Source organism: Lepisosteus platostomus, chromosome 2, assembly GCF_059453375.1.
Source record: "Lepisosteus platostomus isolate fLepPlt1 chromosome 2, fLepPlt1.hap1, whole genome shotgun sequence".
In the NCBI taxonomy this organism is placed as follows: domain Eukaryota; kingdom Metazoa; phylum Chordata; class Actinopteri; order Semionotiformes; family Lepisosteidae; genus Lepisosteus; species Lepisosteus platostomus.
The window spans coordinates 15440051-15464765 of NC_142612.1; the positions used below are offsets into that span (position 1 = coordinate 15440051).

The following is a 24715-nucleotide window of genomic DNA, read 5'->3' on the forward strand; positions in this document are numbered from 1 at the left end:
AGCAAAGTCTCATCTGAAGGGCAGACATTTCCTACAACACACTGTCCTCTTTCAAGATACTTTGGCATTTATTTGGAAACTCTGGTTCAGTGTGAAGAGTGCCACCTATTGGTCCACAAAGACCACTTACAACAAAACCCTGGTGTTTCTCAGACGTCTCCCGTTCAAGTACACAACCCACCCTTTCTTAGCTTCAAAAATACAAGCTCCAGCTACAAGCTACAAGGTGGTAATGCCACTTTCAAATGACAATGAAAAGATAATCACATGCAAGTTCTGCTGTTACTTGAAAAGAGCAAAACGCATTAACAATATTATCATTTAACATGATAAAATCTTCATCTTACCTCAACAGAGTTGCAGACCTCCTGCTCTTACAACTGCAGTCCTATATGTCAACAAGAATCAACTTGTGTTTTGCTGTCTGCTAAGATGATTTGTGACCCATTTAAATAGAAACACTGGAACAATTGTAATCATGCCAAACTTGCCATTTCGGGTGGAATATATACTGTACAACACATCAGAGTGAATAACAGCAGCAAGTAATACAGTATACTTCTTACCAGCATTTTCTTTTAAATGGATTTAAGAAACATCCTTGATCCAATGCATTTTAAGATTCTGCATTTAATTTAAAACAGTCAATAAAGCATTTTTTCCCTTGGATATTTCACTTGTTTACTTGGATTACTCCTTTTATGATGAGAATGGCGGAAGAGCTTTACAAATTACTCATCATGAGTCACTCCTGTTATTATGTGTCCAAACATCAGTAAGTAGGCTACGACATAAAACATCTTGTAGCAGATGATTCAAAGGGATGCATGAACAAATACAGAGATGGTACAGGGTGCAATGTGCATCTACTGATACCAAAATGGGAAAATGTTGAATAACCTTAAGACAGCACTGCATAAAGTGAGATGGTAGGTTTATATGATTATACATTTCTGTCATTTTTCACTTTATGATGATATTTCCTTTTTTTTTTAGATTTTCCAGGATAAAGCATTTCCTCTTTTTTCTGAAAGACTGAAAAAGTATTCCCCTTCAGAAGATAGAAAACACCCTCGAGAATATGTACTGTACTGTTCAACAAACAGATATGTTCGTAAATGTTCTCTAACCTTAACTTGATGAATCATTGTTTTTTCTTCCTGATTTTATGAGAAACAGCTTTAAGCACTTCATGCAAGCCGTGTGAAATACTGCCAAAACGCTCAAAATTATGTCAGGAGTTTTTTTTATTAACCTTCTGATCATTTATATCAAAGATTTAACAGAACATTAGATTCACAGATTGGCACAAGACACACGGCTTCTAATTCGCTGTAAGTGTCGTATCAGCACTATCTTTACACTAAACTTTCACAAGCTCAGTTAAGCAGCAATTAATCTAAATAACCTGGCTGACGCTCCATGTGTCATTGTGTACACTGTACTTTGAACTGTAGAATTATTGATGTATTGTGTTCTTCTGCCCTTCGAAGATATAATTCAATCTATGTAATCATGAAACATTACTTTTCTTCCATCCTACATATTAAAGCCAAAACCCTAACCTCATTGTTATAATGATGCAGAACGATCTACTTTTTTTCACATGGTTGTATAAAATTACTCCACAATGCAATTGCCCGTTCTTCCAAAAGTTTGCTTAGTATTAGAAAAGTGCGCTTTGAATGTGGTGATCCGCTATGCTGATTGTAATCCTGACTGATCCGCCGTACAAGTTAATTACATTTGCTTGCCAAAATCCGTATTATGGAATGAATTATTTCATAATCACAAAACCCAGACGCGCACAATGATTGTGTAAACTCGGGTCTTAACAGGCAATACCTGTAGAACAAAACTGCCACCAAAAGACACGAGTGTCAGTACATCTCGCCGTAGACCTGAACGTAAACCGGAACAAATGTAAACTGCTTAGTATCAGTTATTTCTAACTGAATTGTTTGCGTATGCGTAAGTATAAAATAAGTAAATACAACATTCCTACCTCCGACTTCCACACGATGTAGGACTGGGAACTGGACTGTTGCAGCTTTTTCTGAAGCCACTTTCGGGGAGAGAAGATGGTACTGCTGCTCCCCGATGGGCTGAGCGCAGGGCTTCTTGCGAGGAAAGGTAGATCCCATGCCGTATTCCTTTTCACACCCTTTATGTCATAGTCAAACTGAAAATTGGAGGATGGAGAGGTTTCTAGAGGAGTGCATGGACTGGAGACGGAAAGAGGTGGCTTCACCTTCAGCGACTTGAAGCGCAAATCTAGCTTTGAAGCGGTCAGATTTTCCGCCGAGATCTGAGGAGACAAGTTGCTTGTGCAGCTACCGGCTTCCCTCGAGCCAAGACAAGACATGCCCATGTTTTCAAAATCATCCTTTGTTCCTTCTGTGTCTGTCCCATAGTTTCTTATGATGGCTGGATCCAGGCTCCGTGTCTGCCTTAACCTCCTTTTGGAGATAGCTTTCGATGCTGGAGACGAACAGGAGAAAACGCTGTTCAACAGCCCCTGAGCCGACATCTCCTCAATTCAAGCCCCCACGGACAGCACACCTGAATTCCCGTTTTATATCTAATGGACTTGAAAATACTCCAGAATCCAAAACTTCACAGGCTAAACAAACCATGACACCAAATTCAACCCAGCGTTGCAGTCTCTGTCTTTACACCTTAACATTTCTTGCATGGCATTACTGTCAGGATGAAAAGTGCAGTGAGTGCTGCGTAAGGAACTACAGTGCAGAACTCCCCTCTCGATGTCCTCGCTGCCCTGTGGATTCTGTACCGCGCGTAAACTGCTTTCAGAGCCAGTGAGGTCGAACGAGGAGAGGCTGGAAGATTGTGGTTTCACAACTCTAACCCCTTCTCGCGTCACTCCAGAGCATCACAGCTTCTCTCCATCCTATTCAGAATTTCCTCTGCGAGCTGTCACCCGCTCGCAGTTGTACAACCACTGCGCGCTGATCTGGGCTTCCTTTTTTCCCAAATAGGAAGACGATCGTGGTTTCTGCCAAAAAATATCGGTTTCTAAATTATTGAATATTCCTTTTTGGCGAAATTCTTCCAGCGGCAATTAACGCTCGTCACAAATCGATAGTTAAAACACAACATAGTGATCTGAACTGTTTCCTGGTACGATAATGATGGTGATAATGATAATAAAAAGAAAAATACCAAATATAATGATTTCTTTTTCAAAGTAGCGTGTAAATATAATTCGATTTTCAGTTTGGCTTGACCATATTTGTGTCTTGAAGCTGGAGACGAACGAGAGTTGCAGTAAAATGGATATGTTAATCACGAAACAAAGCTATAATGACCTGTTAGCTATTTCCAAAACTACTTTTAATTTGGCTTTACCAGTAAAAGATGTGTTCTAAATCCTTGCTGTTTCGTTATAAAAACCAGCTGTATATACAGTACTATATACAGGAAGTGCAAACATGTTTAATATACTGTAAAGAATGTTTGACAATATTGGAACAATTACTTCCCATGGGATCAATTAGGGAAGGGAAATTTCAGATAAATCAAACTATGAACTAGCACTGTGTAACACTGATAACAGGACAGTCAACAAGGGCAAGCAAAAAACAGCCCAGAGGAAACTATGAGATATCTGTTTTTTTATATGCTACTGCATATTTAGGATGTCTTCACTACTTTTCGACTGGAGTTTTCATTACATCACTTAATTTATTTGATAATATGGAAAAAAACATAATACTTATGAACTCTTGAAAGCATGATTTTGCCACAATGCACAAGAATGTGGAATACTACTAACAAACGTCAGGGAATAATTTAGTAACTGCAGTAAGAAGCTTTATGCCATAACTAAGTTGAAATATACAAATATACATAATATATACTTTTTCTTGCCAAAATGGACTTTGGAAATTATTTAAAAACCCAACAAATAATAAAAGCAAAAATAAATTAATACTCACGAACATAAGAGCACTAAAAAGAACTAAAGGGGACCCATCTAGACCATTTGGTAGTCAATAGTTAATTGATCTAAGTATCTCGTCCAGCTGATTCTTGAAAGAAACCAGGGTATCAGGTTCATAGACATGGCTGGGTAGGTTGTTCCATACTTCCACCACTGTTTGCGTAAAAAACTGCCTTCTGTTCTTGGTTTTAAATGCACTTACATTGTGTTTTCTCTTGTGCCTTCTTGTTCATTTAAGAGCACATCAAGAAATCACGTTTCTCACTTTGAAAATTAACGGCAATGATGCCAGTGGTAAACTGGGAATTCTCCTGGGTTTTTTTTCCAGAGATGTTAGCACTTTCACCATGTTAAATTTTATAATTATGGAGAGCTTAGGTGACTGGCAGCTGGTCCTGGAGGCAGGTGGAGTGCTTCTCACCTCCTGCACTGGGCCATTGGACAGGCAATAGTTAACAGATGATTGGCGACTCTCAGGGATTTAGTCTGTGGCTCGACAATTTTTTTCCCCCAAACAAGCTTAACACAATGAGCACATACTGTACAGGACATGACTAGTGTAAAATACTGAATGAAGAGTGTAACAAAACAATAACAAATGGTTTATAAAGATTAATGAAGAGCAATAAAGTTACAGCACACTTAGTGAAAAGGCAAAAGCTTGAGCAAGCCAGACACTGCAAAGAATGTGCAGACACTGATGCCCATGTTGAAATGGACAGCACCTTCCGTTCCTTCTAGCTAATCCTTTCAAGTGCTGTTCAAAATACTAGTCCCAAAGCAGAAAGGCCAAGGGGCAAATTCACTTTGACAGGGACTGTCCACTTCTTGGCTTCAGAGATAAGACAAGGAGAAAAAAGGAATGTCCAAGTGCCAACTTTGAGAAATTAAGCTGGAAAGAAAAAGGTTCAAAAGGATCACAGAGCAGCAGCAGGATTTTTTCCAAGTCTACCTAAAAGACAGCATAGACTTTGCTGCATCTTGATCAGTAGTCTTCCCAAAGATTTAGACGTGAACAACCTCGACCACAGAATTAAAATACCTACATTAAAATGCCTACAATGTTTTTTGGTCAGTCAGATGCCCTTGTATGTAAAGAAAGCTTTATGCTTTAGACCAAAACAAGCAAAAGGAACTATGCAAGTCTTTCAAAATCTATGATCACAAATATCTTAAGTACTTCCAGTAACTGCCTACGTCTCATTGTCCACCAACCTTGTCGTAGAAGATGTGCTTGCGTATTCCAGGAGGTTATGATAAATGAAGTGTCATATTAGGATTCCATCGGAGACTCAATTGTAATTCTAAAACATAGACTCTCAGTAACATCTGATTTACGTCCCCATTCCTAGAATATGGAATTTTCAGATGCTCCTTATTTTAATTATATGAAGAAGATTTTTATTGGATTAATAGCAGCAATTCTTACTGATTTGGTGTGAAGATATGTACTGTACATCAGAACAATTGGCTGCCATTTGCGAAGAAAATTCTTACTATATACAGTATATTGTCTGGACACCAGCTTGCTGGAGAAAGGTCAATGTCACATGTTAAAAACCTCAATACTTCTGTGAGTGAAAACATAGTGCACTGGCAGACATTAACTTTGCTGCTGATTAAGCAGAATGCATTTTTCAGTGTGTTGGAGTACCAGAGATCATCGGGAATCCAGAGCCTGCTGAATCTGTCACACTTGATGGTGATGACAATATTGACAAATCTGTTGCCAGATTGTTTTCCTCTGCCCTGGGAAAAGCACCCCATCTGACAAGCAAAACATTTAACAGGAAATGATAAAGCCTTCACTGTAAGTGTGCACTGCTGATAAAAGACCTGTGAATTACATGTCGTAACAATAGTTCCTTTTTAAAATCACAAAGAATAAGTTTTTCAAATATGATTTTAAGCCTGCACGATACACTATGTAACCTTACCCCACTCCCTTGTCAGCTTAGTTTGGTTTTTCTTCCTGATTGAGAATGCCTGATGTGCAGCCAAGCCATGCACTGGCAGAATGACTGCAAGGTCCCTAGCCACTGTCACTTTCATCCCATGAGCCTAATCAGAACACTTTATTTGTTCAGCAGACGCATTTATTCAAGATGATTTGCAGAAAATAAATGATGAATGACAATTATGTATGTCGCAGAGCCATTGTCCCTAAGATGAAAGAGCAGATCTGGGGTAAACCCTGCATGGTTCTGTGGTGGGCAAAGCAATTCAATCAAAGCTGTGGAAATGTAGTGCTCTGAACATGTTAATCCTCTTTAGATAGTCATTCACATTCTGGTTAAGTGAGGATTAATAATTAGTATCACAATGTACAGTGCCTTGCAAACATTTTCAGATCCCCGCACAGCTTTAATATTTTGTTCCTTTAAAGCTTGCAGTCTTAGCACTTTGGAGTAGCAATTAATATTCATAATGTACGCAACCTACTCCCTCCACTCAAAGCCCAAAAAAACAAGTAGAACGAAGTAAATAGAAACTTAATACAGACAAAAAAACTGAACAGTCATGCTCAGTGCTGGAGGGCATGCAGTTTACAATGCTTTACCATGTTGCATGTAAGCTTTTAAGCCCTTTGCTGTGGCAATCATAAATAAAAAATCATTACTTTAATGAGCCACACAGTTCATTCAGTGACACCTCTATTGTCTGCAATAATAATGGTTCACAAATTTTAGAATAAATACATTTATCTCTATTAGATCCCTCAATCAGGTAGTAAATTTCAAGCAAGGATTTAACTATGAATCTAATACCAAAGAGCTTTCAGAACAGCTCAGAGATACAGTTGTATAAAGGCACAGAACAGTAGGAGAGGTATAACAATATTTTAAGAACCCTTAATATCTGTTTGATATGGTGAAGTCAATTATCAAGGAGTGGAAGGCACCAAGACTCTGCCTAGATTAGTCTGTCCCTCAAAACTGAGCAGCTGAGTTAGAAGAAAGTGATTAGGGACTGTGAGGCCAACAGCAGCTTTGAAAAAGGTTTTAGAGCTCAGTGGTTGAGATGGGAGAAAACGTCCATGGATCAACAATATCCAATTGTAAGTCCACAATCGGGGCTTGAAAGGAACTAAAAAAACACCTCCAATCCAGCATGGGGTACTGCAAAAGGTTTTGTGGACCATAAGACACAATTGGAACTCTTTCATCCAAATGTCAAGTGTCAACTCAGCATTGCTCAGTCAGACCCATCTCTACAGTTCAGCATGGTGCTGGCAGGAGGTGGTGTGCAGCATGATGTTACAGTTCTCGTCAGTGGGGACTGGGAAGCATGTCAAGACTGATGGAAATACAGATGGGCGAAGTACTGGCAGATCTGTTAGCTTTAGACCTAAAACTAGGACAAAAATGTACCTTTCAGCAGTACAACGATCCAAAGCACAAGGCCAAAGTTCCACTGTAGTGATACAATAAGGAACTGAATGTCCATGAGTGACCCAGTCAAAGTCCTGACTTGAAGTCTTGTATTCCTATTGAGAATATGTGGAATGTCTTGAAAACTGTTCTACAGTATATAAGCGTTCCCCAAGCATCTTGAGAGAGTTTGAGCAAATCTGCTAAGAACAATGAGCAAAAATTGCATTAGGCCAGCATGCAATGTTGGCAGACACTGACCCACAAAGACTGGTGGGTAAGGTGCTTCCAACAAATATTGAGGTCAAGGGTCTGAATATTTATGTAATCATATTTCTTGTAATCAGTTTTCTTGTAACCAATTTCTTGTATTGATGACTTTGTTTTTTTCTCCTTCGTTTTTGCTGACATTTACTGTATAATTGACCTTTCCTTTATAAGTCTTCTGGTTGAGTATTCTGTTTTTGAATAAAATAATTAATCTGGAAAAAAAATCAAGTTTGCATTATTTTGTAATTTTCCTAATCTACAAAATTGGACACCATAGGAAAGGTCTGAACAGTCTACTTTTGCAAGCAAATGTGTAATTAATTTCAGCTGGTATTGCATTAAGTGTTTTTGTTTTTTAATTCATTCAGTGTTATTTGTAATTAGTAACTTGAGATTCAGAAGACAAAACAACTATAAAAGCCAATGAACATAATATGCTAAAATATAAGACGATTAGTATTAATACAATTATCATCAGAATAAATCCTGAGCAGTGCCAAAAATCTTTTCACAGATGTGGTGCAAATGGCTTTTTCTGTGAGTAGAACTATTCTACTATAGCTCTAGAGGCTGTGGTGTGCTGTATCCTGGGTTACAATCATCTCTAATAGTGATAAGTGTGGTTTATCTGTTTTAGGAAAAGTTTTAAAATGACCTGATTCAAATGGAATGAACATGTCTTCATGCATATGTAATAACACTATTTTCTGAAACTGGCCAAGATTAATATTTCTGTTTTGTAAAAGATAAAATTCTAAAAATAAAAAATAAATTCCCCCATAGTCTGTTATAAGTGTTTCAAAAGCCATCAGAAGCAAGGCATGATTACATTTTAACATTACAATTTCTTTTAGGTTTATGGCTTATTTAGAAAGATCAAAGGCAGTCAAACGTGCTTGTGGAAAACGTGAATGTGGCAAAAAAGAATGAAAAATATAATTCTGCCATAAATTCAAAAAAATAATAAATCTGAAATATAATAAAGCACTGAAGGAGAAGACAGGCTCTTCCAGATATCGAACATGGAAAACTGGCACTGCAGTCAGGCTTCTTACCTTGTTGTCAAAAGGCCCAAGCTGCCTGCAAAAACAGTACCCAGCTGTTACAGTATGTGCATCTCTGGTACTGTGCTAGGGAGCAGGCACTGTGCACTGCCCTGTTCCCACTTCAGAAAGCAGTGAAACAGGCAACCTCATTACATTACCACATGGCTGCCTATGAAGGCTGCAATAGGGTCCCGTGTGCATGCTTGGACCTATTCTGGAGGGCGTACACATTACAATGCTATACCATTTTGCATGTTTTTTTAAATACAAATTCAGAAGTGCAAGCTCCTAAAAATAACTGTCGTCGGAATCAGAATTTGAATTCTGGGCACTCTGGGTTCAGGTTGTTCTTCCTTAGGATAGAGATAACCCTTAGCTCACTCCTCCTATTTTGGGAATGAGAAGCATGGACCGCCATGAGCCCTTGACTCTTATCCAAACCCATTTGTCTGAATTCAATGGACAGATAGAAGGGGGGTAATTTGGAGGTCTCCCCTGGCACAAAAAAATAATCTTTGTCATTTTCTTGTATTGATGACTTTTTTCCCCCAAAGAGACAATAATACTTTCAAAGCTGCCAGATTTCTAGATCACATTCTTAATTCTTAAGAATTAACAAGTAAATATTTCATTCTTGACTTAAACATATCAAGAATGCTGCATTAATATTTTCGACATTTTTTAGGATGCTTTAGTAAGATTTACAGTGCCTTGCGAAAGTATTCGGCCCCCTTGAACTTTTCAACCTTTTGCCACATTTCAGGCTTCAAACATAAAGATATAAATTTTTTATTTTATGTGAAGAATCACCAACAAGTGGGACACAATTGTGAAGTGGAACGAAATCTATTGGATTTTTGAAACTTTTTTAACTAATAAAAAAATGAAAAGTGGGGCGTGCAAAATTATTCGGCCCCCTTGCGTTAATACTTTGTAGAGCCACCTTTTGCTGCGATTACAGCTGCAAGTCGCTTGGGGTATGTCTCTATCAGTTTTGCACATCGAGAGACTGAAATTCTTGCCCATTCTTCCTTGCAAAACAGCTCGAGCTCAGTGAGGTTGGATGGAGAGCGTTTGTGAACAGCAGTTTTCAGCTCTTTCCACAGATTCTCGATTGGATTCAGGTCTGGACTTTGACTTGGCCATTCAAACACCTGGATACGTTTATTTGTGAACCATTCCTTTGTAGATTTTGCTGTATGTTTGGGGTCATTGTCTTGTTGGAAGATAAATCTCCGTCCCAGTTTCAGGTCTTTTGCAGACTCCAACAGGTTTTCATCCAGAATGGTCCTGTATTTGGCTGCATCCATCTTCCCCTCAATTTTAACCATCTTCCCTGTCCCTGCTGAAGAAAAGCAGGCCCAAACCATGATGCTGCCACCACCATGTTTGACAGTGGGGATGGTGTGTTGAGGGTGATGAGCTGTGTTGCTTTTACGCCAAACATATCGTTTTGCATTGTGGCCAAAAAGTTCGATTTTGGTTTCATCTGACCAGAGCACCTTCTTCCACATGTTTGGGGTGTCTCCCAGGTGGCTTGTGGCAAACTTTAGACGAGACTTTTTATGGATATCTTTGAGAAATGGCTTTCTTCTTGCCACTCTTCCATAAAGGCCAGATTTGTGCAGTGTAAGACTGATTGTTGTCCTATGGACAGACTCTCCCACCTCAGCTGTAGTTCTCTGCAGTTCATCCAGAGTGATCATGGGCCTCTTGGCTGCATCTCTGATCAGTCTTCTCCTTGTCTGAGCTGAAAGTTTAGAGGGACGGCCAGGTCTTGGTAGATTTGCAGTGGTCTGATACTCCTTCCATTTCAAGATGATCGCTTGCACAGTGCTCCTTGGGATGTTTGAAGCTTGGGAAATCTTTTTGTATCCAAATCCGGCTTTAAACTTCTCCACAACAGTATTACGGACCTGCCTGGTGTGTTCCTTGGTCTTCATGATGCTCTCTGCGCTTTCAACAGAACCTTGAGACTATCACAGAGCAGGTGCATTTATACAGAGACTTGATTACACACAGGTGGATTCTATTTATCACCATCAGTCATTTAGGACAACATTGGATCATTCAGAGATCCTCGCTGAACTTCTGGAGTGAGTTTGCTGCACTGAAAGTAAAGGGGCCGAATAATTTTGCACGCCCCACTTTTCATTTTTTTATTAGTTAAAAAAGTTTCAAAAATCCAATAGATTTCGTTCCACTTCACAATTGTGTCCCACTTGTTGGTGATTCTTCACATAAAATAAAAAAATTATATCTTTATGTTTGAAGCCTGAAATGTGGCAAAAGGTTGAAAAGTTCAAGGGGGCCGAATACTTTCGCAAGGCACTGTATGCTGTGAAGAGAAAAGGAAAATGCAAGTACAGACACACTCTTTCTTGGAAAACAGATATTAGAATAAAGAAACAGTGATGTGACTCGTGTGACAAAACTACATCTTTTTTGTCACCAGAAGTGCAGCCAGATACCAGTAAACTAATTCCCTGTTAGGAAGACTGCTCTGATCAGCTCTGCACCTCACCTGGTTGTTGTGTACAGAAAAACATACACAGCTACTGATTGTTAAATTTTAAATACATTGTTAAATGTTTAAGGGAATGCAGTCTCAATGCACACACATGATCTATTAGACTGACTTTATCCAGAAGTCCCTTCACTATGGCAACTGACTGAAGCATTGACATAAAATAATAAAAAGGTTTTAGAGAAACTGTTTCCGCTATAGGGATGCTTGCTGAAAATGTCTCTCTTGTGATGGCTTTGTAGGTACTGATTTGAACAATGTAATCCCAGATGGCTTTGGTCTGACTCTAAACACCTATGCTAAAACCACAATGTGTCACCACAAGGAAAATAAAACAGTTTTTTTTCTTATTCATTTTTTCTTTAAGGTGGGAGTTACATGTTTACACAGCCTCTGGCCAGCTGAATTCTGAAATCCTACAACTGTATTTCAAAGCTGCCTGTGAAAGGGAGTTAAAGCTTTGTGCCTCTCAGGTTAGGATGTGCCTCACACAAAATCCCTGGAATTCAAAACAATTTCTGAAGGATTTAAATATTTTGACTGGATAATGCCAAAAAATATGCCAAATACATATGAAGATGATTTTTCATGTTTTTGAGGACATTCCAGACTTAGACACTTTCAAATCGGAAATCAAATCTGTTGTCTCCCTCTGCTTTTAAGTAGTGCAAACAATTTAAGAATTTATTAATGTTAGATAAAAGAAAGACTGATGCACTCAAAATCTCAAATCAAAAACCTGCTCGTTTTTTACGTTTCTATAAAAAGAACTAAAAGAACGCATTGTTCCTCACTGGAGTCATCTAGAAAATCACTACACAAAGGCCTTTTTTGTATTTTGTAAATAATTCCACTGAGTTGTGTTATTTATTATTGTTTGCATCCAGGCAATGGAAAAATATAAATCACCCCAGCTAATGCATAAACACTTCAATCACATGACCACTTCCTGATACACAAAACCCCTGAGCAGGAGGTGGTTTCTCAATGTCATTTCCTGTTATAATACCACTTTCAATTAAGCTTTTTGTGTAGCCCAGTCTCTGGGGAAATCTTCAAACATGCCTCCTGTCTTGTGGAATGCAGCTGACGTGCCCCCTGTCTTGTGCCTCCTATCCCAGAAAATGCCTCAAACGTTGCCTACTGTATATCTTGTGGAATGCCTAAAATGCACCCCTTAACTTGGTACAATGCCCCAATCTGTCCTCTATCTTAAAGGAAAGCGTCAAAGGCGCCCCCTATCTCAGGGGCAAATAACTTAATCACACCTCCTATGTCAAGGGAACAACTGTCTCTATCTTGAAGAAATCTTGAGGTCTCTGTTCTATCTTGGGGTAATAACACAGACATGCTCCCTATTATGGGTGAATGTCTAAGGCTTTCCAAATTTTGAGGGAACACATCCTCCGATCTTGGGGAGATGCCTTCAAAATCTCTGGGGAATGTCTCTAACTGTCCCCTATCTTGCAAGAATGCCACTACTATGCCCTTTATCTCAGGTAAATGTCTTTAATGCATTTCCTATCATGGTACACTGCCCCAAACACATTACCTATTAACAAACAAATGCCTCAAAAAAGGCCCATATCATACCTACAGTATATCTCAGCCAATGCTTCTTGCATGCCTGCTATCTTGGGGTAGCATCCCTGATATGCCCCTTAAGTATCTTAGGCTAATGCCTGTAACATACCCCCATCACAACAGGATGCACCTAAGCTGGCACCTGTCTGGGGGGAATGTCTTCTACCCACTATCTTAGGGCAATGACTCATTCTTTGTGCTTTCTGTCTCAGGGGAATGTATTTCACTCACAATCTCATTTGAGAGACTTACAAACTTGGGGGAATGATGTTTACTTACCAGGTGAGGGGAATAAGTTATACTTTTCTTTTTTTACTTCATTCCAAATACTCTCCTTGTGATGCCTGTCAGGAAACCAATTGGTAGAACAGGAGGATCCTTATGTGTAACCATGAAGGTCACACAACATGGAGTAGCACAGGGACAATCCAAAAGACATATTCCAGGGGCTTGGTCAAATTGGGAGGCAAAGAGTCCAGTAACCAGGGAAATCCAAATGGGAGGAGGAAAGAACACGCACGCACGCACACGTGTGAGGGAACTTTAAATACTGAAAGGAAAGGGATGTGGTTGGATAATTGGTTCAGGAGTGAGAATTTGTGGAATCTAGTGCATGTGGGAATGTGATGGGTTCAATTAGGAATGAGATTGCAAAATAGTGGGTTTGGGAATGCAACGCCGTTGCGAGGGAGAGTGTGGGGCATGACAGGAATGGAACGGCGTTTGCGAGGGAGAGTGTGGGGCGTGAAAATGCCATCTTACTGCAGTCAGTGCACCCATTTTTTTTAGCATTTTCCATTATCCCTTTACAAGCTCAAGTGATTTATCACAGTGCATTTAGATGGGAATATTAGTACATGTAATGTGGATTTTCAAAACACTAAGTGTGGAAAAACATATTTTAAAAATCTTTTTTCACAAGAAACGTTTTGAAAGTTGGAACTGGAACCACAAGCATGTAAAATTTCCAAAACATGAAGCTTTGAGAAAAATGGAAGTGTTACACATTTGATCAATCAGGGGACAAAATCATGGTGTAGGGACAGCGGGATGCATATATCAAAGCTGATTTAAAAGACTGCACATAAAATTGAAAAGCAAGCAAGCATTGGTTAATCATGCTGAAAATATTTTCCAAAACAGACTGATTTAAAAATTAGAGGATCTCTGTGAAGCAAACTCACTTTTTTGGTGGAAAAAATGCTCTCTAATTATAAGACTATAGTGAACAAATCTTAATTAATAATTTGAAAACAAAGCAGACATGAACCAGTCTGCAGTTGTACTGGAACAGTCTCAGAATGTCAGGTGGTTCTCAGAACCCTCTAGAAACCGCTGTGGTATGTACAATAAAAGGATGTAAAACCAAGACAGGAACAACACATTCCTGCAGCAGGGAGCTGAGAAACTCATTTAGTGCCAAATGATCCATAGCGCTGAGACAGTAACAAAACAGCAGAAATTGTCAGCTGTGAATATCATTGTGAATTAAGAAGAAAGTACATAAATATAGTAATTGTAATGGAATAATAATTGCTTGCATCTGTGCTTTACCGAAATGGAAAGGAAGAAGAGAAAGAGAAACAAAAACAGGAAGGTTTTGTACAGGGCAGTCCTTGTACACCAGCAAAGTCCAAAGTGGAGTTCTCCTACTCTTGTGAACAGTGCCATGAGATACTGTGTGTAATGACAAAATAGTTAGAACCTCAGTATAATGTATTGGGGGCAGTTTAAGATGGGATTGTCCTGTTAACAGTTCCCAGCTTGATTTCCCGATTCTGAAGATTTTGAAAAATATTTATTGTTTTGTTGTCCTTGGGCTGTGAGACAAGTAAATATGGTGAAAGGTACAGATGATCAAATAACTATTGTTAATAATTGACTTCAGTTAATTGACTTCATTGTAAATCATTAATGTAGCTGTATTAGAGCATAAATATTCAACAGTAGCTAACCCATTAGGAGTGAGGTCATTAACATTAGGTCCTTGAAATGGATGATATCATAAATACAGGACCAGACATACAAATGGGGGTGAGAACAGGAGGGAAGAAGGAAGATCACCATCATCTATCATCTTTGTCACAAAAAGAACTGCCTTGAGAGATTTACCTCCTTGGAAATAAGACTGGAAACCAGATTCTGTCCAGGAGTATTGAACTCTGAGCTTCAGTACAGAAGAGAGCATGCTATCTTATTTCAGGGCATTCTAATTTCCTCTACTGCGGAATCTTCAGGGTAAACATGTTTCTCCAATTTTAGCCTTTGTTTAGAGCAGGGTACATTTTTTCCCATTGGTGTGTGAGCATCTGTTTAGAAAGGGAGATTTATTCCTGATTAAGATCCATTTTGCTCATTAGGTTGCAAGTTCTCTTCCTCTGGCTTATTAAGGTTTTTTGGGGACTCAGTTTCTAATGAGAAAATTCTGGGATTCTACATTAATAGATGGCATAGATCTGGCACATATTGACCTGTACATATCTGTTCACAGTGGTAGTTGTTGTGTGTCGTGTAATTTTATGCTAGTGTTATTTATTTTTTGTCCGGCTCAAGTCTGGGTTTGGTTATTACTCTATTATCAAACTGTACTGGTAAATAAAAAGAAACACCCATGTTCATTTACACCCATGTAATGTTAGGTAATCTAAAATTATTTATCTTTATTTTTTGCTTGCATACCAGGTAGGTGTCCAGATCTGAAGCTTATTGGATTTTTTATTGATCTAATAAAAACATACAAAAGGCACACAGTTTGTACAGGCCAATCTGTTCTGCAGTATATGCTGATTAAGCAATGATTAGAAGAGCAATTGGAACAGCTATACAATGACAGTTAGCAGGTGTAACTGGTAAGTTTCTATACAAAATGAGAGCAAAGTAAGACTAAATGAAGACAAAGGCAAAATGTACCATAAAACTTATTACCCCGAAAGATGAGTCCTGTTGAGAATCTTAAAAAAGACAACTTCAGAATTCAATCAAGCGTGTGTGCAAGGTTTGGAAGGGACTTACACAAAAAGATTGATTTAATCAATCATCTGACTTATTTTTGTACCTTAAGTTTTGCTGACATTTACTGTAACTTATCTTATCACTAGAAGTCTTTGACCATTCAGGTTTTGAATAAAATGTTAAGTTTAAAAGACACCATAGGAAGTATCTGAATACCTTTGTAAAAGTTACGTATTTAATAAGTATGTAAAATATAATTATTAATATAAGTACATACAGTATAAACCTTTGGCAGTTTGACAAAAATATTCTCTCATTGTTATTGGTATAGAATGATGCAGAAAATGTAAAAAATGCTGAAATAAGAACATAAGAATGGTTACAAAAGGGAAGGCCATTCAGCCAATCTGTTTGATAGTTTCGGTTAATTGATAAAAGGCTTCTATCAAGCTCTTTCCTTAGCTATCAACTTCAACAACATGACCAAGTACTGTAGCTTGTTCCACACTGCTACAGCATCTTCGGTAGAGATGAGTTCCACTGTTCATTCTGAAGAATTGGGCTAACTTCCTTTTTGCCTTTGAGATTTGTGAGTACGTGCTTTACGCGTTTTAAGATCCCTCATAGTCTTCTCTGTTGAAGACTAAAAATGTCCAGTTCCTTCAGCCTGTCAGTGAAGGACATTCCCTTAAGCTCTGGAGTATATCTCTTCTCTGTATGGTTGCCTGAGCAGCAACATACTATATGTCCTGTAATGTGGTGAAAACACATTATTCTATACAAGGCCTTACTAGTGCATTATACAATTTTATCATAACAGCCTATGATTGAAATGATATGACTTCAGCTATATAACCTAGTATTTTGTGGCCTTTTTATTTGCTATTTTATATTTTATAATTATATTTATGTTTTACAATATAAAGATTATATGTTATATGTATTTGCCTTCCCACATTGTCTAGAAGATGTACAGTAAATGGCACGTCAAACTAAACACATCATTCTTTTTCATAAGAAGCCTTAGCTACCGGTGCATTTGCCGTTCTGTCTTTCTTGTTCTATCTACATGCCACACCCTGTGATTGTCTGCATTAGGAGGAGTTTGCCCATTCATGAGTTTTAATGAAATATTTTTTTAAATACAAGTACTGTATATCTAATCCATGGCTAGAAGAAAGGGTCCTTTCTATCCACAACATGGTTTTGTGCTTGATAGTCCAAAGTTGGATTGAGTACTTTTATTATGATAAGCCTCCTCTTTCTGGGGTGATTTCACAGACATGAGGGTCGATGTACTGTAGGTCAACCTGAGGCAAGTGAGAGAAAATGCATGATCAGGAATACAATGAAGAATTCATGTCTAAAAAGGACCATACATTTTCACTCAGATTGCAGCAGTGAGTAAAGACATGGAGTTTCAGTGATACATGTGTAGTACATTTGTACGTGTTTGTGCCTTTTAATATATTTTGCAATATTACATGAATTGTTGTATAAATTAATTGTTTTTGCTTTTGCATGGGGGGGCGACAAACAGGGAAGATATTTACTTTTAGTTTCATATGGTAATAATGTATCCTGTGTCGCAAAGGAAATGACTGTGGCTAATACCCGTTACCAGTTCTTCCTCCCATCTGCTACAATGCAATGCAAGATTGGAACCTTTCCATTAGGAGAGTGGACAGAGGACTGGTCACTAAGTCAGGCTCTTGCAGAAGGGGCAATGAAAGCACTCAAACTTACCCTTACTTCTCAGTATTTTTATTTAATGTCACTGTGATCCCATGCCAGTGTGGCTGTTACCCATACTGTTCATCTTAGATTGATTTACCAATATGATATCACGTGGACTTTGCTGATTTAACAAGCCGTTGGATTAACAGAGATAAATATCCAGACTAATTTACAATGTTTTTTCAAGTTGACACAGTTGTTTCAGAAAAATAAAACTGCAGTCAGTTTCAGTCACTACAGATATGACATTGCTTCCAATGTTTTTGTTTTTAGAAAGAAGAGACATACTACTTCCATGCCATTGTGCCAAGGGTAAAAGAAGCCAGCGTGAAAGGGGCTAGAGAATATAAAGAAGACAAAAAGGCTGTAGTTTGTATAAAATGAGAGTCTTGTACAGAACGTACACAACAACTTGTCTGGATTTTCTTTTTGCTTTCGTTCCCCCAGCCCGAAATGAAACCAGCTGTGTTCCTGGAGAGCTCGGCAGCTACACTGTCTGTTCAGGAACTGTCCACTTTCCATTAAAATAAGCCTGAACTCACCACATACTATCTTAATTAAATCTTGTAAAATGCAAATGACATATAACTTGACATATAATCATAAATGTTACATTATGTCGCACCTTTAAAAGAGGCTTCTCAAAGCGCTTTACAGAAAAAAAAACACAGTGAGAGGATATAGTAGTTCGGGGTTTGGAATACAGTAGGAAAGCGAAGGTGCAGATAAAGCACCAGTTAAACAAAAACCCTTCAAAAAAAGAAAGTTCTGAGTATGGATTTGAAAGAGTACCAGGAACGCAACTCTCTGAATTCCACAGCTTTGGGGCACAGCAAGTGAAGGCCCTGTCACCCAAAGAGTGGAGGCAGACTTGGGGGATTTGAAGTCAAGGTCTTTCAGTTTTTGTATCACTGACCCATTAGTGTTCCTAAAAGTTATTTAAGCATCTAGACAGTGTTTTGGCATCAAGACCACAACTGGGTAACCTGATGTGTATTCCCACTGTCCTTTACACAATGAATTGCCTCCTCTTCTCAGTAAATGCACTGACACTTGTGACCTTTTTTGTTTGTGTTTCACTGTTGATACATTATGTTCATTAGGTTGACTTCATCAATGTATTTGAGGATTTTGAGTAATTGAAAGAGGACTATACAGGTTCAGCTCTTTTAGCATGTGAGTATAAGATAGCTCTTTAAGCCCCAGAATACATTTCATTACACTTCTCTGGAGTGATTCTAGAGCAGTAATATATTTTTGTAGCACGATAACCAAACTTGTACATGATTTTCTAAATGATTTTCACTTGTACATTGTACAATTTAAAATAAAATCCCTTGATTTAAATTCAACACTTTTAACTATATACAGAATCTATTCTAACAGTATATTTTTCTACTACTTCTCCACATTGACTAGAAGATGTAACTGATATGACAACATAGACATCTAAATCTATTTTATAAGTAGCCTCTTCCAGCTCATTGTTACTCATTTTATATTTACAGCACAGTTTATGTTTTGGATACCTGCATGGAGAAGCTATGGGCACCTGTGTGTTTGCAGCAGACCTGCAGCACTCTGTCCTTTGATGTTGCTGCTATTGGACACACATGCAGTGTGGAAGCAGGTGGAATACCGTGCGTTTCAGAGGAAGAAGAGGAAGGTTGCAGCTGTAAACTCAGGTGATTAATTAAATAAATTGACTCTTCTCATTTTGAAGTGGGTGGCAGAAAGACGGTGATATGAAAGTTGAAAGGAAAAAATGGTTCAAGGGTCAAGCAATGAAATAATGAAGAGGAAGTGCTTTAGGATGAATTAGCATTTCTGCTGTAAGTGAAAATAGAAGAACATTATTTAAAAGAAGCTTTCTGATACACATTGTAAGGCCCTACATTCTACATTAGCTTTCATTAAACCAATCTCATTTATCAGTAAAACTGGATCACTGTTTTTATAGTTTTATATTTAATAAAATAAACTCTTTTATCCGTTTATACAGATCATACAGATATATATTTCATAAAATAAACTTCATTTAATAAAATAAACTACATTTATAGTCCATCACTAATAAGACACAAATCCACAACCCAAATCTAATATCAATGTCTTGTATCAATCACTGCTTCCAAGAGAAGTCATTATTACATAGTCACACGCACTGCCATGGTGCTCTGGTATATAGTATATTGAAGAGCCACAGTTTTATAAATACAAATAAAAGTTGACTATTTAAAGGAGATCAATTATTTTGAGGTAGGTAAATCATCCCCAGAAAGACTGAGGTGTTAAGAAGTGATTCCCGATCTCCATCCTAAATTGACTCCTTCTGGTTTACCTTTGTGACCTCTTTTCTTCTTGTTTTGCTATGGAGTCTGAAGAAATCTTCTAGGCTGACACAATCTACACCTCATTATGATTTTACATGCTCAGATGAATTCTTCTCACACTCTTATTCAATCTATAATAATAACATTTATTTTACACAACACCTTCCATTGTACATCATCTCTAGACTCACGAGATTTTGTTTCTTTAACCCGGTTAACATGCAAAACCCCTGATACTAAGAAACATTCTAATTGCTAAGTTTCAATTTCAAGGCTAAGGTTTTAATGTGGGTGGCACAGTGGTTAGCTCTGAAGCACTTGAAGCGCTGTGGCTCTGCGTTCAAACCTGGGTGCTTTTTGTGTGGAATTTGTATGTTCTCCTCATGTTTGTGTAGGTTTCCTCTGGGTGCTCCTGTTACCTCCCAGTCAAATATATGCTGGTAGGTTGCTCGGCTTCTGTTAAATTAATTAGTCTACAGCCTATCATTAATAAGACAAAAATATGTAACCCAAATCTAATATCAATGTCATGTACAGTATCGCTATTATTTGACTCATATAGTAAATTCTTCTTCAGTACAAAGGTTTATTAATAAAAAGTGTCTCATATTCCTGTGGTGTAATTGAAACATGCTTTTAACAGAAAACAGGTTTTTCAAACCAGTGACTTTTTTTTCACAATCAGCAAAATGCAGATTGGAGTTCTTGTATTCTGAATGTTGCCACTTCAGACAAGGTAAACTTGACTTCCTTTCCTTTCATCAGATTACATTATATTTTATGATTTTAAAAAATATGATAATACAGAGCTACACAAATTAAAACAAATAAGATGACAAAATGCAAAATGCTACAAATATTTTAAAAAGGATAAAACACACAAATCACCACCAAGCTAAAACCAAGTGACAGAAAACCATTTCAACAACAATTTTAAAAAGTCTACAGATTGTTTGTAGCTTAGGCTAATACGTCAGTCCTCTACAAGTACTGCTTATAATTGTTATACAGATTTACTTGGTGAAAATAATTTTTAATCTATTTTTTAAAAATAACCAACCAATTACAAAAATGTGCCGCTGAAAACTAGACATTTCCTATGTCTGAAATGTCAGATACTTCCTATAGTAACTTCATGCTTCATTGACAGGTATTTGTGTGTAGGAATGCAAACAGCAGTTGGCTTAAATCAGTGTCCACTCTTCAGGCTGGGTCCAGAGTTTAAAGTCCAAAGGCTTTAAGGAGTAGGGAACAGTGGGATCCCTGAGGGATGTTAATTACAGGATTGTGTGAGTAAATCGGACACACAGGTTTCAGAGAACACAACATGTTTTACTGTAAACGTATGTGCTTATGGAACACATACTGTACATCCTTTCCCAACACATCGCAATTCCACATCAAAGAAAAGCATTTTCAGAATGTACAGTCATAAACAGCACTATTTTCAAAGTACTGTATATATTTATGCTTAATTCTGAACTTGAGAAAATGTCAGTACCAGAACTTTGCCTTGCACTCTCTCTTTAAAGTATTTGCTTCACTTTGTGAGTTTTTACATAGTTCTTCACTTTGAGTAGGGAATTCCATAAGATTAATGTAAAATACAGACTTTCGATGAACAAAAGATAGTGCCCTGTCGTGATATTTGATCAGAAAGCTATGTATACTTTATTGTTGTTTAAGAAAAGTTCCATAGAATGGAGGCATTGTTCCCAATCTATGCTAAGTGCTATGAATACTGTATATGATGCATATTTGTCTTTGCTATGCAATGTGTTTTGGGGTAGGATTACCTTAGTGTAAATAAACAAGATAATATTGCACAGTACTGATATGCGTTATAGAGGAGTAAGGATACTGCATTTTTCTGCTTAACGCTCGAGCAGAATGTTTTCTTTTGTAATCAGAGTGGGTAGTTGTTTTGCTTTCTTACCATAGTTTTGTTGAAAACCAAAACCCCTCATCTGTCCCTTTTCTTTAACTCCATGGAAAATGAACTGCCGAAATCAGGCTGGATGCAGAGTGCTCGGCTACACCTCCTTGTCCATAATAAGCCTGACACGTTTTACCTGTTAATGTTTATCAAAGATGAAAAAAAAATATTTCGCTTGTAACCATTGAGTACGGGACAACAACCGTTAAAGTTATTTTGTTAACCTCACGGACGGAGCTTTGTAAGACATATGATGTCGCTGCACTCGGGCAACATTTCTGACTGCAGTTTGCAGCATATTACGGGTGCCAACATTAAAGACTTGGGATCACGCAAATTGCACATACTGTACAATACAGTGAATATTGGGAAGACGTTTTACTGCTTTTATTTAAATATTTCTTACACGCTCACTGTCCGAGCTGCAGGATCTCAAGAATTAGGGTTAAGGACAATTACAAGTCAATAAAACAATTCTAAAACAATGGGACAAACGCCAATTTTTCCTTGAATAGAATAAATGAAGAAACAATTTCCCATACCTACCTCCCGCACACAAATCTAATTTTACTGGACAAACTGGGCAAAGGCTTACCACAGTTGGGTAAATCTGCTGTCATTTAGATTAAGGGCCGCTAAATCAATCACGACTGATTCTGGCATAAATCTCAGCAACCTCAGTGGTTACCTCTTATCGGAGCTCGACAGAGCTGGAAAGTCTCAGTTTTGCCTTAACTAGACTTGTGTGTAGCCATCGCCACCTGGTGGTAATTTGTAGGAAAAAAAAGAACTTCTACTATGGTTAGTTGTGGTTGTCTCGTCGCAGAAACATTTCATTCCGAAAATCTCTAATACGGTAGGTTTTTTACGTTTTCTCCTTTAAAAAATCGTATTTTCAAGACTAAACTGTATTTTTATGTAAATTCGCTCGTTCCCACATCCACGTGTTATAAGTTAATATTTTAATGATTTTTAGTTTACAATTAGAAAAAGTATCTTGTCTGTTCAGTTTGCTTTCCTATTAAAAATAAGCTGTATAATTTTATGAACTATTGCAAGAACACAGGAGCACACAGTATTTGCGATGTGAAACCTTCCATCTGCATCAAATTGTATTTCTGTTAAACTGTTAAAAGTGTATTTATAATTACATATTATTATATTCTCAGCCTTGCTCTTACCTTTGTGTTTAACAATAACGTCTATAGACCTATCATTTCTTTTAATTTTTTTAAATTCATGTCTTACCTTCTCAAGCCCAGAATGTATACAGTTTTTGGTAAAAAATGCAAGTTCTTCTTGCATGCTGTGAAGCGATTTATTTTTGGTTCTGCCAGTTCCATCGTTTTTCTTTGTGAGGTTCAGTTTAAGCTTTCCTCACCTGTCACTCAGTGCCTGCCCCCTGAAAACCAATGACAGAGAGATATTAGAAAGCACAACATAAATTGGTAAATTATCCCCCTTTCTGAAATCTAGAACTATTTCCTTCAGCCTTTCATGTTGTTCTTGACTCAGCAATTTACCTTAAAACTCCCAGCCAGTCCTTGTCCAGCAAAGGTAATCTGACTCCATCCTGCAAGAACCCTGTTTCTGGATTTTCTCTCCCTCACCCCAGGGAAAAACCACCTGAATGCCCGAATGGCATTTCTAAACCCCTTTATAAAATCCCTCGTTTTTTCCTGTTTTGATAAATCTTCTTTTGGTCTGTGACATCCTGGAAATAAATAGCAGGTTCATCCTCAGAGGGTCTCTTACAGCAGGACAGTGATGATCGCTCCAAGTGAATTTCTACCCACAATTGCAATAGTGGCTTCTCCCCAAGCGGCAGACCTGTGACCTTGGGTGACACCAATGAGACATGACATATTGGCTCAGCAATCTGAAAGGACTTCAGACACCATGCTTTTGGGCAAATGCAATTTATTCATGAGCAGTGCTTTTGTTTTTCAGAATACCACAATGTATTTAAATCTTGAATTAAAATGGTACTTGTCAAGTTTTCAACTTGCGCTTTATTTTCTCCCTGTTCCAATGCTGACAACTCATTTATTTAAAAGAGTACATATGTGTAGATTTTGGAGGGGGGAACCTAGATATAAAGCTCCTACTTATACAACTGTGGCTTGATTCTTGCAATGAGAACACATTAACGACTATAAATTAGACTGCTATTCAGCCCATCTTGCTTGCCTGGATGCTAGTCGCTTATTGATATGTTACAATTACTGTTATAAATTGCACAAAGTGTTGTTTCCAGAATATTCCAATCATGCAAACACCTGTCCATAGGAAACAGAGGAAATATGAAAACCAAAACTCACTTTTATTTTAATTGGGCAGCTTTCAAAATAAAAAAACAAGCATACAGTATGCAAATTCTTGAATAAACGTAAACTCCAAAACTAAACCAGCACACTTGTATTATTCACGCAAGACCATTAGACCCTTGCTGTATTTCCCTATGAACAGAAGAAGTATTCATGGAATTTTCCACGGGCATGCAGTCATGCCCCTTTTATTTTGCTGTGGTCTTTCTTCCTGCTGATGCTTTTACTTATTATCTATGCTTGAGGCATGGAAAGGTTTATAAACCTCATATAATTCAATTCCACCAATCAGAACCCAAGGACTAGATACACCTAATGTGATAGGCATGTGTGTTTTTTGTAACAAAGTAACACACACACACACACACACACACACACACACACACACACACTAGGCTTTGTCCATTCATACAAAGGACTGGAGCACATAAGAAACATGATAACTGGGAAAATACACAAAAGCTTAAACCTATAAAGTCTAAAAGTATAAGGCCTAATTGATTATATGTTAATGCTGGTGTCTAAACTACATTAGATGGCACACTTTATGTGTAAGAAACATTTTATTGTTCGTACATGATTGTACTCGGCCTTTTTGTTGTTGCAGCCATGAGCTCTGTTGAACTGAATTATTTGTTGCCATTGCAACTTTGCAGATCCGTATTCTA

At 37.8% G+C, this 24715-nt stretch overlaps 1 protein-coding gene across 3 annotated transcripts in view; it reads right to left on the minus strand.

The window, feature by feature from the left end:
* Positions 1-2941, minus strand: part of LOC148676007 (rho GTPase-activating protein 6-like) — a 162438-nt gene extending 159497 nt beyond the window's left edge. Inside the window, exon 1 of one of the 3 annotated variants that reach the window (XM_088600154.1) lies at positions 2006-2941. In XM_088600154.1, coding sequence (XP_088456280.1) covers positions 2006-2530 — 525 coding nt within the window. In that variant the 5' untranslated portion in view covers positions 2531-2941. Of the gene's footprint in view, positions 1-347; positions 366-2005 lie in introns of those variants that run through there. The other 2 variants (XM_088600164.1, XM_088600198.1) reach the window with 2 other exon arrangements.
* Between the last annotated feature and the right edge of the window lie 21774 nt (positions 2942-24715).